Source organism: Scaptodrosophila lebanonensis, unplaced genomic scaffold (genome assembly GCF_003285725.1).
Source record: "Scaptodrosophila lebanonensis strain 11010-0011.00,11010-0021.00 unplaced genomic scaffold, SlebRS2 tig00000043-arrow-pilon, whole genome shotgun sequence".
Taxonomy (NCBI): domain Eukaryota; kingdom Metazoa; phylum Arthropoda; class Insecta; order Diptera; family Drosophilidae; genus Scaptodrosophila; species Scaptodrosophila lebanonensis.
Window position 1 is genome coordinate 12,987,930 of NW_022060545.1, and position 15,406 is coordinate 13,003,335.

Below are 15,406 nucleotides of genomic sequence, written 5' to 3' on the forward strand. Positions count from 1 at the left end.
TGCATTAAAAAATATAAACTAAATAATAAAGAAGTAGGAAAAACAATGAACAACTTGGACAGTTCGCTGCAGGCGCATAGTAAATTGGAACAGGAAACAACCAATTTATCACTACTTAGGGACCGCGTCGACAAGTACCATGATTTGTCGACGCAAATGTCTACTATTTTGACCATATTCGAGAAGCGTTTGGGTAATCTGGAACAAACCATACTGCCTGTCTACCAGGAAACAGAGCAACTGCAGAAGCGCCAACAAAGTAATTATAGTTAAAATGAAAATTAAACTTTTTTTTTTGTATAACGCCCACCCGCATTTTAGATTTAGAAGTCACACTCACCTGCTTGGAAAGTGTGCTCTCACACTATGATGTATCGCAGAAGGTGTGTGAGCTCATACATCAGGGGCCCGTTGAAGGGAACATAGGCGTATTTCTCGAGGCACTGGCCAAACTGCGCTCTGCTAAGGACTACTTTCTGTCCAACAATTCCCAGAGTGTGGAACTGGAAAATGTGACGGGTCTATTCAACACCGGCTGCGAGGGTCTCAATCAGCATTACAGCGAGCTGCTGAAAAAACATAGTGCACCACTGAAACCTGTAGAGCTGCTAGACTTAATCTACATCGAGGATGACTCATCGAGCGATGAGTACACATCTTTTCGCCAATTGTCGCAGAGCACCCGTGAGGAATTGTACACCATTTCGCATTGGCTGGAGCAGGAATTGAGAGAGTACACACACATCTATGCCAAAGAGCGTGGAGACGTTGTATTGCGATCTCTGCAACTGCTTAAGGACCATCAGAAAAGCAGCAGCTGGGGACACGAAGCTATGGTGAGTACCCGAAAAAAGCTTAGGTTGTAAAATGCAACGCTGTGTTAAGTGACATTTCGACTAACGGCACTATTCCCGTGAGTTATATGACAGTTTCAACATGGCCGCCACCATCGGCGCCATTCTATTGCAAACGCTTGTGTAGAACGTCTCGTGAATCTTAAGTGTATAATTTGTTGAAGTGTTTTAATTGTAAATCGCACTTCCCCAAAAATGGAGGAATGCCGCACGCCTACAAACAACGCCCAATTCACCTTCACTCGTACGCCCACTTTGCGCAGAGATCCCAAATGGAATGGCTTAAAAGTTAATACCCTCAATGTACGTTGCTCGACCCCCATACGTTTCGACTTTCGTTCGCCGAACTTATCGCCCATCAAAAATGCACTGGGATGCAAAAGTCCGGCCACACCCATGTGTGCAACCATGTTCAAGAAGCCGATTCTCAAACAGCAGCAGCAGCAGCAACGTCCGCTGATGGCGATCAAAACAGCCAAAACTGCCGTCAAACTTCCCAAGAAACTGGACAAGAGTAACTGCAGTTTTGAGCTCGGCTCAGATGATTCCTCCAGCAGCGGCAACAGTACGGATAATTCGCTGTGCTCAGAGACCCGGCGCCTTTCAATTCGAGCCTCCAACCATTCCTATGTGGTCAATCATGCGGTCAACGTGGAGGATGTACTCATTCGTGTGGGTCTAGAGAATTATATGGATACATTCCTACAGGCTAAAATTGAAGTGGCCGATTTGGTTTGTATGGGACGTGATGATCTGAAGAATATGGGATTGCGCCGGGAGGAGGATTGCACTCGCATACTTGAAGTGCTGCGTACTCTGTAGGCGGTACCTTATAGCATTCAGCGGCTGGGCCGTCAAGCTGTTCATTAGATTAAGTTTTAAAATATCATAAGTTCCAAAATTTGTATGTCAGCTTTCATAATAAAGCAATGATTTCTTTTAAATTTGTCAACCATTTGGTATTAATAAAAAAAATTGATGGTAAATTATAGAATTTATTTCATTGAAAATATTTCTATCTCTACTTTAGGGTCGCTAGGTTGATTTTTCTGAAGGTAAAGCGAAGTTTTGAGGGGAACTCTTAAAAGATTTTCTAACCGTATCGTTCGGGTCTGATTTTTGAGTTTCCATGAAAACTGGTTCTTTTCTTAATACTATAATTACTTGAACCTGAAATGTTTATTTTTACCTCTAAAAAAATTGCAATGGTCTGATAATGGAGGGCGCTTCAATTATAGGCCATACTCTTATATAAAAGCCATTTCCACATTTACAGAAACCCCGTCACAGTGGACGTCAAGTCGACCCCAAGAAGAACGCTTCAACGCGTATGCAGCAATTGTGAGTTAGATCCCAACTTAAGAAACTATTGAAATAATCATTCATTTATTTGCCTCTTAGCTTTGAGAAGAAAGCCAACAAACTTGTCTGCCAGTTGGAGCAATCCACAGGCATTTCCATTAAGAAAGCTTCTTCACATTCGGAATATTTGACTTCTGAGGATTTGCTCGATGGCGATCAGGAGCTGGATAAATATCTTGTTATGCTGCTGGGTCTACAGCGTCTGCTCAACTGGGAGCGGGCCATTATGCGTGAAATTATACCGCAGTCGAAGCACAATGAAGTGTTCTCCAACTTGGCCTGTAACGCCATCGATTTGGTGGTGAAAGATGCCGAGTCCATTACACAGCGCATTTCGCGTTGTATTTCGCGCAAGGAATGGCCATCGGCACTGGGTATATTTTCGGCCTTGAAGCGAGTCATTCTCCTGCAACCGGACATTGAACGCACCTACGATGCTGCTCAGCGGGAGCAACTAACCAAGGTGCTGAATAAGTTGCAACATACAGGCGCCAAGGCGTTGGATCATTTCCTCGATGTGGTCAAGGGTGAATCGAACACCAACATTGTGGGTCAGAGTAATGTGCCCAAGGATGCCACCGTCCATGAATTGACCTCCAATACCATTTGGTTCATAGAGAATTTGTATGTACATTTCGATGTCATTGGCGCCATATTGCAGCAGGATGTGCTTTACTCCACGCAACTGGACACAATACTGATGAAGAAGTCGTTGCAGGGCGAGGAACGCAACAAGGCTCTACTGGCTATCTATATAAGTAACGACTTTTAAACTTCTTGACTTCAAGCACTCTACCTAAAATGTTCTTCATTTTGCAGAAAAAGCGCTGGCGGAGCTAAATCTGTCCATAATGAATAAATGCGAGCAGTACAATGATCAGGCCACCAAGCATCTCTTCCGTCTGAACAACATTCACTATATACTCAAATCACTGCAACAATCCAATCTAATTGATCTGGTAAAGTTGGCTGAAACGGACTGTGAGCGGAGCTACGAGGAAATGATACGTGAGCTCAAGTTTAGCTATCAGAAAACCTGGTCCAAGATGCTCGCAGGCATCGCCGCGCTGGAAGAACTGCCCAGACCGTCGCAGGGCAAGGTTAAGGACAAGGATCGCAGCGTACTGAAGGAACGCTTCTCGGTGTGTATTAGAACTTTTAATTTATTGCTTAAACAATATTTTTTTATCACTTTCAATCCTGCAGAACTTCAACAAGGAATTTGAGGAGGCCTGCAAGGTTCAGCGCGGCATCTCCATACCCGACGTAATTTTGCGCGAAGGCATTAAGCGGGACAACGCCGAACATATACTGCCAGTTTATAATCGATTTTATGAAATGTAAGTACAGTTATCTATTTATAGAGAGAATGGATTGTAAGACAAAAATATTCAACTATTTCCTCTCTTTTTTTTAAATATAAAAATATTCTCTAACACGCCATTTTCAGATCTTATCCGCAAACTCTGAACCCAGAACTTGGTTTCTTGATTTTAAAATATTTAACTAATAGCAAAGATAGCCAATAAGCCATTTCCAGTACTTCACTGGTATAGCGCAGATATAATAAAATTCAGCTAGATATGAAATATTATTTCATATTAAACTGTAAAATTGTGTAGCTAATTGTTTCCAACATTGATAACCGATCTTATCTAGCTTTATTCCGATCTTCGAAGAAAACTTTCAAAAACTTTGGGGTCTTTGTTTAAATCCGTTTTTAAAACGTTAGTAAAATTATATGAGACAAATATTTGACTTATGCAGTAAAAGTTCCCAATTGAGAGCCACATCGGAAACGTTGCTTTTGTTGCTGAGTTCATGGGCAGAACCGTCCTGTATAACATTTCTTCCAAAAAAATGGAATAAGTTGAATCGATTACTTTGAGATTTTGAAGCGCTTTTTGTTGTACTCGTGGAACATTTGAATCAGTTCATTAAATGCAATTCTCCTATTTCGTTTCAGGTATGCAACAGTGCAGTTTAGTAAAAATCCGGATAAATATGTGAAGTTCCGGCCGCATGAGATAAACGCTATGCTAAGCAAGTTGTTTGATGACTCCGCTTAGAGTAGATCTACACGTACATAGTTAGGATCCAATCCCAAAGCCGGCCAATGTGGAGTGCAATTGTGTACGTTCGTTCGGCTTTTTAATTCCAACACAATAAATATCGTTTACAAAAATATATAGACTATAGCCTAAAAATATTAAATGCCATTATAAAATAAACGCCCAACGATTTCCCCCTCAGTACAGGAAGTTCGTTGACGGCGCCTCGGGTCTGCCGCACGCGCCATAGTGATACACGCCCACCGTGCTGTTGGTGCGACAGTTCTCAATGTCCAGGAAGCAATCGTTCAAATAGGTTTTATTATCGCTACCACAGACGGGTTCGAATTCCCGTGGGCAGATGCGTGCGCAACCCTTAAACTGGAACGCGGCTAAGCAGCGTTTCAGCGGCACTACGAACACATGCTTGCCACAATTCTCTTTCCTCATGTGACACTCAGATTTGTAGAACTTGTTGTCCGAGCCGCACACAAAATTCGGGGGCTGGGCATCACAATCTGAGTCACAGTCGGCGGTCAGTGCGCAATTCTTTAGCGATACGGGAACTACACGCAGATTACACGTCCTGCGCTTGAACTCGCACATGGAGGAGAATGTGTTACCATCACTGCCGCAGATGGGCTGCTGGGCGAGATCTGCACGGGTGCACGCATCGCCGCAATCCTTGGTAGGAGAATTGAGATCCGTGCAGGGCCCAATGTGCGCCAAGTTAACACCACGCCTGTAATAATTAATAATTGGTACATAAATAGGAGTGGTTTAGATAGGGAAGGGTATAAAATATAAATATTTATTTGTGAACTAGAGTGGGTTCGAGCGCCAAAATGGATTTTAAACTAAAATTCGATAGACATGCGATGTATGGGAAAAGTTTTGCTTGATCCTACGTCTAGATTAATGACGATTTGATAATAAACAAGAGAGAACGCTACAGTCGAGCAAGCCCGACAGTGTAATACCCTGTACCCAGGTAAACTTCCGTCACTGAGTTATATGTGCCCATAGCAGCAGCAAAAAGAGGAAGAAGAAGAGCGAACTTGTTGCTGCAGTTTGGGGGGGTTGTACTGGCGAGAATTTGTTTCGCTAATAACCTTTGTTAGAATTGAATAAAATTTTATACAACAGTAGACAATTATATATAAATTATGTGTGCAAAGTTTGGTTTAGGTAGCATTTGAAATGTGGACGCTATTGACGAAATTGTGTAGCGGGGGAAGGGGGGGGGGGGGGGGGGGGGGAATTCCAAAAAATAAAATAAACTCGTCCTTGCTCGGACCTAGGAGAATCTGGATGCCAACTTTGGTTATTCTAGCTTTTATAGTTTCTGAGATCCTTGCGTTCATCCAGACGGACAGACGGACGGACATGTCTAGATCGATTTCTCTCGTCATGCTGATTCAGAATATATATACTTTATGGGGTCGGAGATGCTTCCTTCTGCATGTTACATACTTTGCACAAACCTAATATACCCTTTTTACCCTACGGATAGAGGGTATAAAAATATGAGATTTACTTTCTTCTTAAAAAAACTCTTTAAATACCCTTCTCTTATTGTACTTTCTCACGCTGAATTGATCTTATTGGATTATCTCTTGGGTTACTTACAGACAAGTGGCATGCGCCAGCTCACACTCGTTGTTGTAGGTCTTGGCATCGGTGCCGCAGAGCTTGTCATTGCTCTTCGAGCTGAATATTGAGCCAAAGAGATTGTTGAAGTCCTTGCAGGGCGGCAGCTGCTTGCAGCGACTCAACCGGTTTTTGCACTTGTCCATGCTCATTTTCTGTATGGACTTGCGTTGAGGTCTGAATGAAGAGAGGCAAGGATTTAACATACTACATATAAAGAGCGGGCGATGGATGTGCTTACCCGCAATTGAGCATCTTAAGCTCACAGAGGGAGGAGTAGATGTTGCCATCGCTGCCGCACACATACTGTGACGGTGAATCGGACTCGCTTTTGGGGCACTCGGTGGGACAAGTCTCTGATTGACTGCTGCCATGACGTTCCTGGGGCATGCAGAAGGACAGTGGCACCTCGAAGACATGCTTGCCGCAATTAGAGGAGCGCATCTTGCAGGGACTGGCATAGAGACGACCGTCAGAGCCACAAGTCGGCCGTGCCACACGCCAGCAGGACTCACGACACATGCGCGTCGACTGGCAATGCTTGCGACTGGTCTTGACGACGCCTTGGCCGCAGGTGTGAAGCTTCATCTCGCACGTGGAGTTGTATACATTGCCGTCGGAGGCACAAATGGGCCCATCCTTGGGTGCACTGTTGCAGTCCACCGGACAGGACTCTCGAATGGCGCTCGTATTGCTGCACGGCCCCACATGCGATAGTTTGACTGCGGTCAAGCCAACGCGACAGCTCTGTACACGCAGCATGCAGCGATTCAGGTAGGTGCGTCCATCGGTGCCGCACACCGGATCCTTCTCGGTGGGGCAGCGATGCTTGCAGTCGGAGCCTTTGGACCGTTCGCAACCCTCGCGTTGATCTTTCACCATGGAGACGCCACTGCGAGCACAGGTCTTCTTGCGTAGCTCACATAGATTGGCGTAAATGAACCCATCGGTGCCACATACCGGCTCCGCTCCCACCGTCAAGCTGGGCGGACAGGAACGCGGGCAGTTATTGGCACCAGCACTGGCACGATGTCGACGCCCAAGCTGGGCCTGTTGCATCTGCTCCGTCTCCTCCCGCAGCAGCGTCTCCAGTGCGGCAGCTGCCGCTCCGGGTGCTGCCATTAACGTGGAGCTGAGCTCCGGTTGCGCATTCTGCCTATAATTGATGAGCAACGAATCGGCCTCGGCATCGGCACTGCGATAACGTATAACTGGCGCCTGAGCGGGCAGCCTGATGATCTTAATGGGCGAATCTGTTACGGCGCCTGTGATAAATTAAAAAAAAATCTAAATTATTGACAGTTTATGCAGAAGATTGGTTGTTTTATCGAAAACATACATTTTGTTGAAAAGTGTTTGTATGAAAAGCCCCAAACAGAAATGTAATTAATGATTTCCAAACGTTTGTAGAATTAAGATTAAAAGATGGGTTAAGATTGTTGAATATTTTGTGTAAGAGGTGGAAAAAATTATAAGATACATATGTATCTATATCCTGCGCCTTTCGAAACAGAAATAGACTCTGCTCGGCATTTCAATTTCTAGATATAAGGTTCCTCAATCTCATATCCTGAAATTGAAATAACCATGAATATGGCATAACAAATTAAAATTTTACAAGGTAAGATTTTCTTCTGAAATTACTATTATTTGTAAGTATTAGTAAGGAGTGTGGTTCGAAAGAAATGAAATGTTTGTTTTTCTCTGCTGAAAAGTCGTTCATTAATTGAAGAAGACAATCAAGAACTGGTCCCGTCTTGCCTCCACTCGCTATAGCTATGAATTGTTTCTTGTTCCTTTTATATTGCATGAATATTTGGGAAATACGAGACAAGCCCAACTTTGGCATTCGTAGTTCAGAAAGCCGTTAACTGATAAATGGTAAAAGGTCAAAAACCCTTATAATACATTCTATTGCACCATGAAGACGATCAAAGCTCACATTAGCAATAGATTTTAGTTTGATTTGGCCGTTACGGTTATGGGAAATTGCGCAAAAAATTTGCATTGCTTTGTTTGTTTCTTGTTGTTGCTACAATTGTTGTTGCCACAATGGTTGTTGCTGCTGAGGCCTGAGGCATACGGAAGAATCGCTCGAATCGCCGCATATAAATTTTGGATTAGGTAGCTTAGCATTTTGCGCAGTTCTAACAATGACCTACTACTGTTTATTGTTATATGTATATACGAGTACTATATGTACATACATACGAGTGTGTATGTATGCTTATGAATCTAGTAAAGGTTGGTGTATGTTAATATTGTTGCCATTGCGTGCCACCTTTATAGCTTTCCAATTGAGTGAAGTTTTGTTATAAGTTCTATGTAGGTATGTTATGCCTAGACCCGAGTCTCATGTAACGCCGCATTAACTTGTCCAATTTAAAGCTAACGGCGCATGTTATACCGCCAACTCCTCGAACTGTTCATACAAATTATGAATGTGGATATCAGACGGCCTCTATCTTAAACTATCCATGTTAATCCCAACGAAGCAACGATCTTAATCTGAGCTCAGCTCAGCTAAAAACTGCAAGTGAAATTTTCACGCTAATTGCCCCCAGCCGAAAAAATGTCTGTTGTCTTTAGCTCGTCAGAGTCGGATGTTAAGCCGTGGCGGCGGTCGCTGGGTCGCCGATTTGGTATTGTTTGCAAAGAAAGCGGACAGCAGCGCCGTGAGAGATCTCAAGTGGAGGAAGCGCACACACACATACACACCGATCATATACTCTTATATATAAGTATGTATCTACGTATATATGTACGTCAAGTAGAAAAATCTATTAGCGCGCTTGAAGCATTTGTTGCTGTTGCGATTGCTTGACTGCGATAATTGAACCCACGTTCATTATTTCAATTTGTAGCAACAGCATCTGTGGCGGCAATAAAAAAAAAACCCAAACCAGACACAGGCAGCAGCAGCAACATTCGCAGCCGCAGCTTTTAATGGTTATGACGCAGCAGCCCCAACCACTCCACCAGCTTTATCATCTTCAGGAGAATGCCATTATAGTAGAAGAAAAAAAAAAACGTAGAGAAAATTAAGCGGCGTTAGAAATTAATACAGACATAAACGATGTGCCGGACAGAGGACAGCGGGTTGGGGGGCCAGCATCCAGTCCCGGCACAAGCCCCATTCCAGGCTACTCCTGCTATCGGATGCCATCAATTGCAGAAAAAGTGCAAAACGTATAATTTTCAAAAGTGGAAAGAGCAAACAAAAAACACAGTCATACTTGCATGAGGCGGACTAGAGGGACGTGTAAACGTTTTATCTATACGAGTATATGCCGCATATACAGAGCTGCTGACCCCACAAATAAGTGTGTGCCGGTTGCACTGTGGTTCAGTTTAGATCGCAGATATTTTCAAAGCTCAACATGAAAACAAGTGGCTATCTATTTCAATGGATAAAGATGGATTTGTAGAAACAACACTAAATACTTTAAAGTTATATTAACTGCGGCGCAATTAAGGTATGGTCAGACAGGCAAACAAACTGCACACAAATTGGTCGAATTTAAAAAATAATTCTATGACACAAAAATTTCTTTGGGACTTACTTTTCCAAGCCCATATATAGAATAACATAAATTTGTGTGGAAATTAAATTCATAGTTGAGCAAAGCTTTAGATATATACGATTGTTGTTTATTAATACGATATTATTTTCTGGATTCCTCATAAGAGAAAAGCTATTTCAAATTTAAAAATAACAATCAAATCATTTAAAAAATAATAAATTAAAATTATTGTTATAGGCTAACAAATAATAGACTACATATTTATCGTCTTCTGAAGTAATAAGCAGCAATATAGCCATACATATACAAGTATTGTATTTATGTCCATACAAGTCTGTTCATCAACTATATATGATCGATTTTGGTTTTAAAAGCAATTCAAAAACACAACCATTTGAGGAATACAGGAAGCCTAATATAGTTTTGCAAAATATGAAAGAACTTTACGAATAATAAATTAATGAGATTTGAAACTCCCCAACCCCTGCTTGAAAGTGGAATAAAAAAGCACAAACTCATTTAGCACAGCAAATTTGGAGCATTTTAAGGGCTATTTCTCTAAGATTTGTGGAACATACAATCACATAATAGAAATAGTGCACAATTATCTGAGTACTACGAGTATAAAAGAGAGTATGTATGTTTAGTCTGCACAGCCATACACAATACATAAAAATTAGGTGATATTAATAAATTTTCTGTCTGTAAAATGGGATCTCACAAGTTCATCTTATAAGTATGTTGAATCACACCAAAAGTTCAACCATGAAATGCTAAGCTTACGAACAGCAATAACATATTATATATGTATTAATTCAGTTTTTTTTGGAAACTATAATTTTTAGAGTAAAATACCAATTTCTAATCTAAAACAGCTAATGATATTAATTCGTGGCCTCAAATTTCATTTAAATCTTCTTGCCAGCTTCGGTACAGTAAACACCCTTAATGCAGCGACGTTTAAATCGAACAATGTATCGGAAAACATCCTCTACATATTCATTAATAGTACATATGTATGTATGTCCAACCTATGAGTCTTAATATACACGTATTTTAAGTTTGGTGCAGTCTCAAGGGCGTACGCAGGGGGGGGAGGGGCAGGGGGACCGTTGCCCCCCTAGAAAAAATTTTCTGCGTTGGATTTGTTGAAGTTTTTTCATCGATCATATGCATAAATTATTTTTTAAATGCATCGGGCATTATTTAATCAAAATTTTAATTTTTTGGCCCCCCCTTGGTAAAAGCTGGCTACGCCCTTGTGCAGTCTATTTAGGTAAATATCGCAGTCCAGAATTATTTTAAGAATACTAAATAGGTGCATTATTTAGCTTTAATATTTATTTAAAATTAGTATAGGCATTTGAGCAACTTCGCTTGAAAGTAATAAAAAATCTAAGGTTATTTTGACTTTTCACATTTAACTGATATTACACTATTTGATTTATTTGTAAAGCGGACCTGTAAGAAAAACTATAATTCATGTGAATTTGCTACGAGAACTACAAAAAAATGTGTGGAAATGCAATCTATGACAGGTAAAGTATATAATAAGGTAGAAAGTATTGGTATTGCCGATTTGGCTAAAAGCTGTGTTTCTGACAGGATCAAAAGGGTTGTAGGTTAGCTTAGCATGACCTAAGCGAATGCGTTTACGAATTAAAAACTCACGTCGATTTAGTTCCGGATCTTGCTGGAACTCACCCTACCCATAGATGGTTCTTAAATGTGTGTGTATTTAGGGAGTTGGAAATGCAATTTTATGAAGCTAATGATGTCTGGTAATTATCCTGAGTGGCTCTTATGCAGCTTTTTAATAAATTATTTAAATCCAATTGACTGCCTTTACAAGCGACTTGGCCTTCCGCTTACACAAAGTGTGATTGAACGCATCGATTGATCAAATTATTATGAACTTGCCCCATTTAGACCTTCTTGGTGTTAAATTAATTAACAATACAGCCCCAATTAAACCCAACCAGAAACGATGACAAAGTTCAAATGCAAGCAATGTGACCTAAAAATCATGGAATTGATTTTATTTGCCTTGTAAGTAATTTTCCATTCGCATCAGCAGTGGTTTTCTCAATGTGGCGCAGTCCCCACTGTGCCACTGCACGAGTAGTTCTCAGCTACGAACCACGGTGGTGTGCGTGTGTACGTTTTAATGAATTTATTTGAATGTTGGACAAATTGTGCACGAAAAAAATTTACGAGCATGTTTGCTTGGATGGCTTCATGGGCACATGCTAAGAAGGATGGGCGGGAGGGAGTTGGCGTCTAATGTGTGGCAGTTTACATTCACTTTGTACCTTTAGAAATTAATTGCTGCTAGGCAGGCAGGCAGACGGGCTTTCTACATTTACAGGCCATCTTATGTCCGTCCGTCCGTCCGTGCGTCTCTGTCTGTCTGTCTGTCAGTCTGGCTAGTTAGCTGCTTCGTTAGTACAGCGTGTGTATGACTTACCATTAGCGGCTGACGCCGTTAGCACAAAGGCCAGTACTGCGCCAAACAGCTGGTGTTGTAGTTGCCGTTGCCGTTGTCGTTGTTGCTGATGATGATGTTGTAGTTGTTGTTGTTTTTGTTGTCGTTGCTGGTACATTTTCACTGTCGACTGCACTTTCCTGCCAAAACTAAATATCCAAGCTCAGCTCAGCTCAGCTCTGCGTGTGCGTGACTACGCTTTCGCTCGTTAACAATTGAAATAGTAGTAGAGTAGTGTGTTGTTGTTGTTGCTGTTGATTTTGTTGCTGCTGCTGCGGCTCAACTTCAACACCAGCTATGCGGCAGTTGCAAAGATCACGACACAATGTCTGCGCCTGCGTCTGCTGCCAGACTGCGATGAAATGAAGAAAGTTTTCAGTCAGCCTCTTAACACGCCTCTTTAAGAGAACTGGTGCAAGATTATCGTCGTCGCTTTAAAGCCGTTGCTGCTACCGAAGTCGTCGACGTCGTCGTCGTTGCTGCTCAAATTAACGGTTGTCTTCTTGTGGTCGACGCGCTCATTCGTGCTTGGCCTGGCCCTTTTATGAGTTCATTCGTCCGATTTCGTCCCGCCGCCAGCTTCTGTTTGTTTGTTTGTTTTATTTGACCTCTCAACAATACAACATAATTTCTTTTTTATAGTTAACGCTTCTCGTTACTCTCTTTTCTTATCGTTTCTTATTTTGCACGTTTTGCTTTAATTTGATTTCAATTACGCGTAGCCGCCTTTTGATGTGTGTGTATATATATATGTGTATATATATATTTTTTTTTGTAAATTTTTTTATATTTTTTATTATGCACACAAAAAATCTTTTCACAGTTACTGGACGCGCGCACACACACACACGGACACACAGACGAACTACATACAACTTGTTCAAAAAGTCTGTTGGTTTTGGGGTGTTCTATTCAAGAAAAGCTCTCGAATCGTTATACACTTTGCCGCAACATTTGATTTCGATGCGCGCTCGTTGAGTTTCGCATGCCAAGTGATCGTCGTCGGGGCGTTGAGGATGCTGCGGTTGCGCTGCTACGCTGACGCTCTCGACGATTGCATTATTTAAATGACGGTGCTGCCGTTTTCAATGAATGAACACACATACACACGCATAGGCATAGGCACACACATACACACACATTCACGTATAGTTACAATAATGTGCGCTTTGATTTTTACATTCATGAAATTATACAGTTTTATTGTTGCTGCCTGCCTGCGTCTTCTTTTGTTGCACATTCAACCAACTGCTTCGAATACTCCAATTTCGTTTTGCCTTTGATCCATGGTAAAAAGAAAGAAGGTATCACATTAAAGGCTATACATTTTTTCCTTTCACTGTGCAGGTTCGTTATAGGTGCTTCGCATATGTCACATAGGTACATACATATGTACGAGTGAGTGCGCTCTAAATTTAAATACTCTATGGAAGGGGACACTGGTCCTAGCATTAATTTTTTGGGAAACCACATGGTACTGTCTGAACTAATTGAAAAATCAAACATTTACTTTTATTATACCCTTTACCTTAAGGATATATGTACATACTGGCTTAGCTTATACGTATCTAACACACGGCGGAAGGCATTGAGACCCCCGTGTTTTTGATCAATATTACGAAAGGAACAAACATTATGAATGTTCGGTTTAAATGAGATAAGTGTTCTCCTAAGAAAGTCACAGTACTGGAAACTTTGGCAAGAACATCATATTGTGATGAAAACTTGTGTGTTGAAAACGCACAATATTATTTTTGTAAAGAAAAAGTTACATTTAAAATTTTAGCACATTTTATCTACACAAAATAGGAAAATGTACTCGCACAATATTATAGCTACACTATTGACAACTTGTGACGTCACACGAAGAGAACACCAATTTGCGGACCTGCGCAAAGGCATACAATCAAGCGTCTTTTTACCACGGCTTTTGATCCAATCCACTTCACTCTCTCTCACACACACAGACTATACTCGCACACACACGCGACTGCGACAAAGACTAAGAAGAGAAAGGTTTGACAATGCGCTGCAGAATGACACTCGAATTTGCAATGCCAACAAATTTATATGAGTGAAAGGCAGCGCAGTCGGCGTCGCAGTCGCAGTCCGCCGGTAAAGCTGCGCTATTGTGGTTAAGCCGAGCTTGAGCGCCTCCATATGTACATATGTATGTATGTCTGTATGTGCATGAGTGTGTGTGTGTGTGTGGCGCTATCCAGGCATTGATTAAATGGAGTTGTCGGTATTTAAAATAACAACTTGGTCATGTTGCCTGCTGCCTAATCGGTTTTGGTTTTGCGTACAAATTTAATTTGCCAAAAGTGGAAGAAAATGCAACCAAAAAGGCAAGGCCAGGCGTATTTGAAATTATTATAGGCACATATAGAAAGTGCAGCAGCCGTTGGCTGGAAGCTGTTGTTATAGAGTTGGCAGACTTTTAAAGCCATAAATTTTACGCCTGAGCGGTGTTGCGAATAAGGGTCACACTCATATACCCATACATACAAAGCTCGATGGACAGTCGCGTGCATGAAGAAAATTGACTGGTGCAGCATAGAGGTGGACATGTGCCACACTTTTGTTCAAGAAAAATGGCTTAAAATATCTTATAATTTTTCGAAAAAACGTTCTTATACTTTAAAGCACACTAAGAAAATTATGGAAGTAACTTATTTATAAGCCTAAAAATAAACAATGAAATATATGAGTATTTCTATAGACTTCCCGATTATCTTACTGCTGCAAGTCTTTTCTGGATTTTACTAACAATACATTTTTTCCAACAGTTGAAATCAAATATTAAATTACAATTTCAGTTGATTGTAGATTTTACTTATATTATCAATTTGATTTGAAAAATCCACATATCCGTGTATTCAAAATTTGAATTTGTATAAAGTCTACATACATATATCATGGCCGTTTTGTCGGGTCGAAATAAGCCGATCTATTCTCATCTCTAAATGCAGCAGCAGCCGTCGATCGGCTGTAAAAAAAGAGGTCAGCAAGTGAATGTTTACAGTTAGTTTTTGGGCAGCCAGACATGCACGCGGCAATTGCATATGACAGCCATCGATGATGACGCAGCAGCTGGCTAACAGCGAAGAGAGTGGGCGGGCAGTAGAGCCCAGAACTAATGTTAAAAACAGTTTTAAAATTAATTAAAAGAAAGCCAACAGCGGCAAGAGCCAAGCGTAAAACTAAAACCTTTTGGCAGCTGGCAGTTTCTTTTTGGCTGAGATTTGATATCGTGGTCGTGGTTGCCAATAAAAATGGAAAGTGAAAATTGTAGAGTTGACTTGCAGTGTTTGCTGGTGAATATTAAAAATGAAAAAAAAATAACGTGCGAAAAAAATGTAATAAAACGATAGAAGCAACAACAACAGCAGCAGCATCAGAGGCAACTGTGACGCCTCACGCACTTGTTCTGCAGGTCTTGCGAGTTTTCTTTAATCATCACCTTGGCAACGCATGCAA

General features: G+C 41.3%; 3 protein-coding genes across 3 annotated transcripts; 2 read left to right on the forward strand and 1 right to left on the reverse strand.

Moving 5' to 3' along the window:
* Nucleotides 1–40: 40 nt before the first annotated feature.
* Nucleotides 41–4,447, forward strand: LOC115622764 (exocyst complex component 7). Its single transcript, XM_030516819.1, has 7 exons — nt 41–259; nt 322–836; nt 2,131–2,195; nt 2,256–2,974; nt 3,036–3,358; nt 3,423–3,556; nt 4,183–4,447. Exons 1-7 carry the CDS (start codon nt 46–48, stop codon nt 4,283–4,285), a joined length of 2,073 nt encoding a protein of 690 aa, XP_030372679.1. The 5' UTR covers nt 41–45; the 3' UTR covers nt 4,286–4,447.
* LOC115622766 (protein matrimony) lies at nt 957–1,806 on the forward strand. The gene has a single exon (XM_030516822.1). The coding sequence runs from the start codon at nt 1,050–1,052 to the stop codon at nt 1,674–1,676; it is 627 nt and encodes a 208-aa protein (XP_030372682.1). The 5' UTR covers nt 957–1,049; the 3' UTR covers nt 1,677–1,806.
* Nucleotides 3,920–12,889, reverse strand: LOC115622765 (agrin). Its single transcript, XM_030516821.1, has 4 exons — nt 11,909–12,889; nt 6,159–7,182; nt 5,897–6,094; nt 3,920–5,009 (listed from the first exon to the last, which is right to left on the reverse strand). Exons 1-4 carry the CDS (start codon nt 12,042–12,044, stop codon nt 4,466–4,468), a joined length of 1,902 nt encoding a protein of 633 aa, XP_030372681.1. The 5' UTR covers nt 12,045–12,889; the 3' UTR covers nt 3,920–4,465.
* Between the last annotated feature and the right edge of the window lie 2,517 nt (nt 12,890–15,406).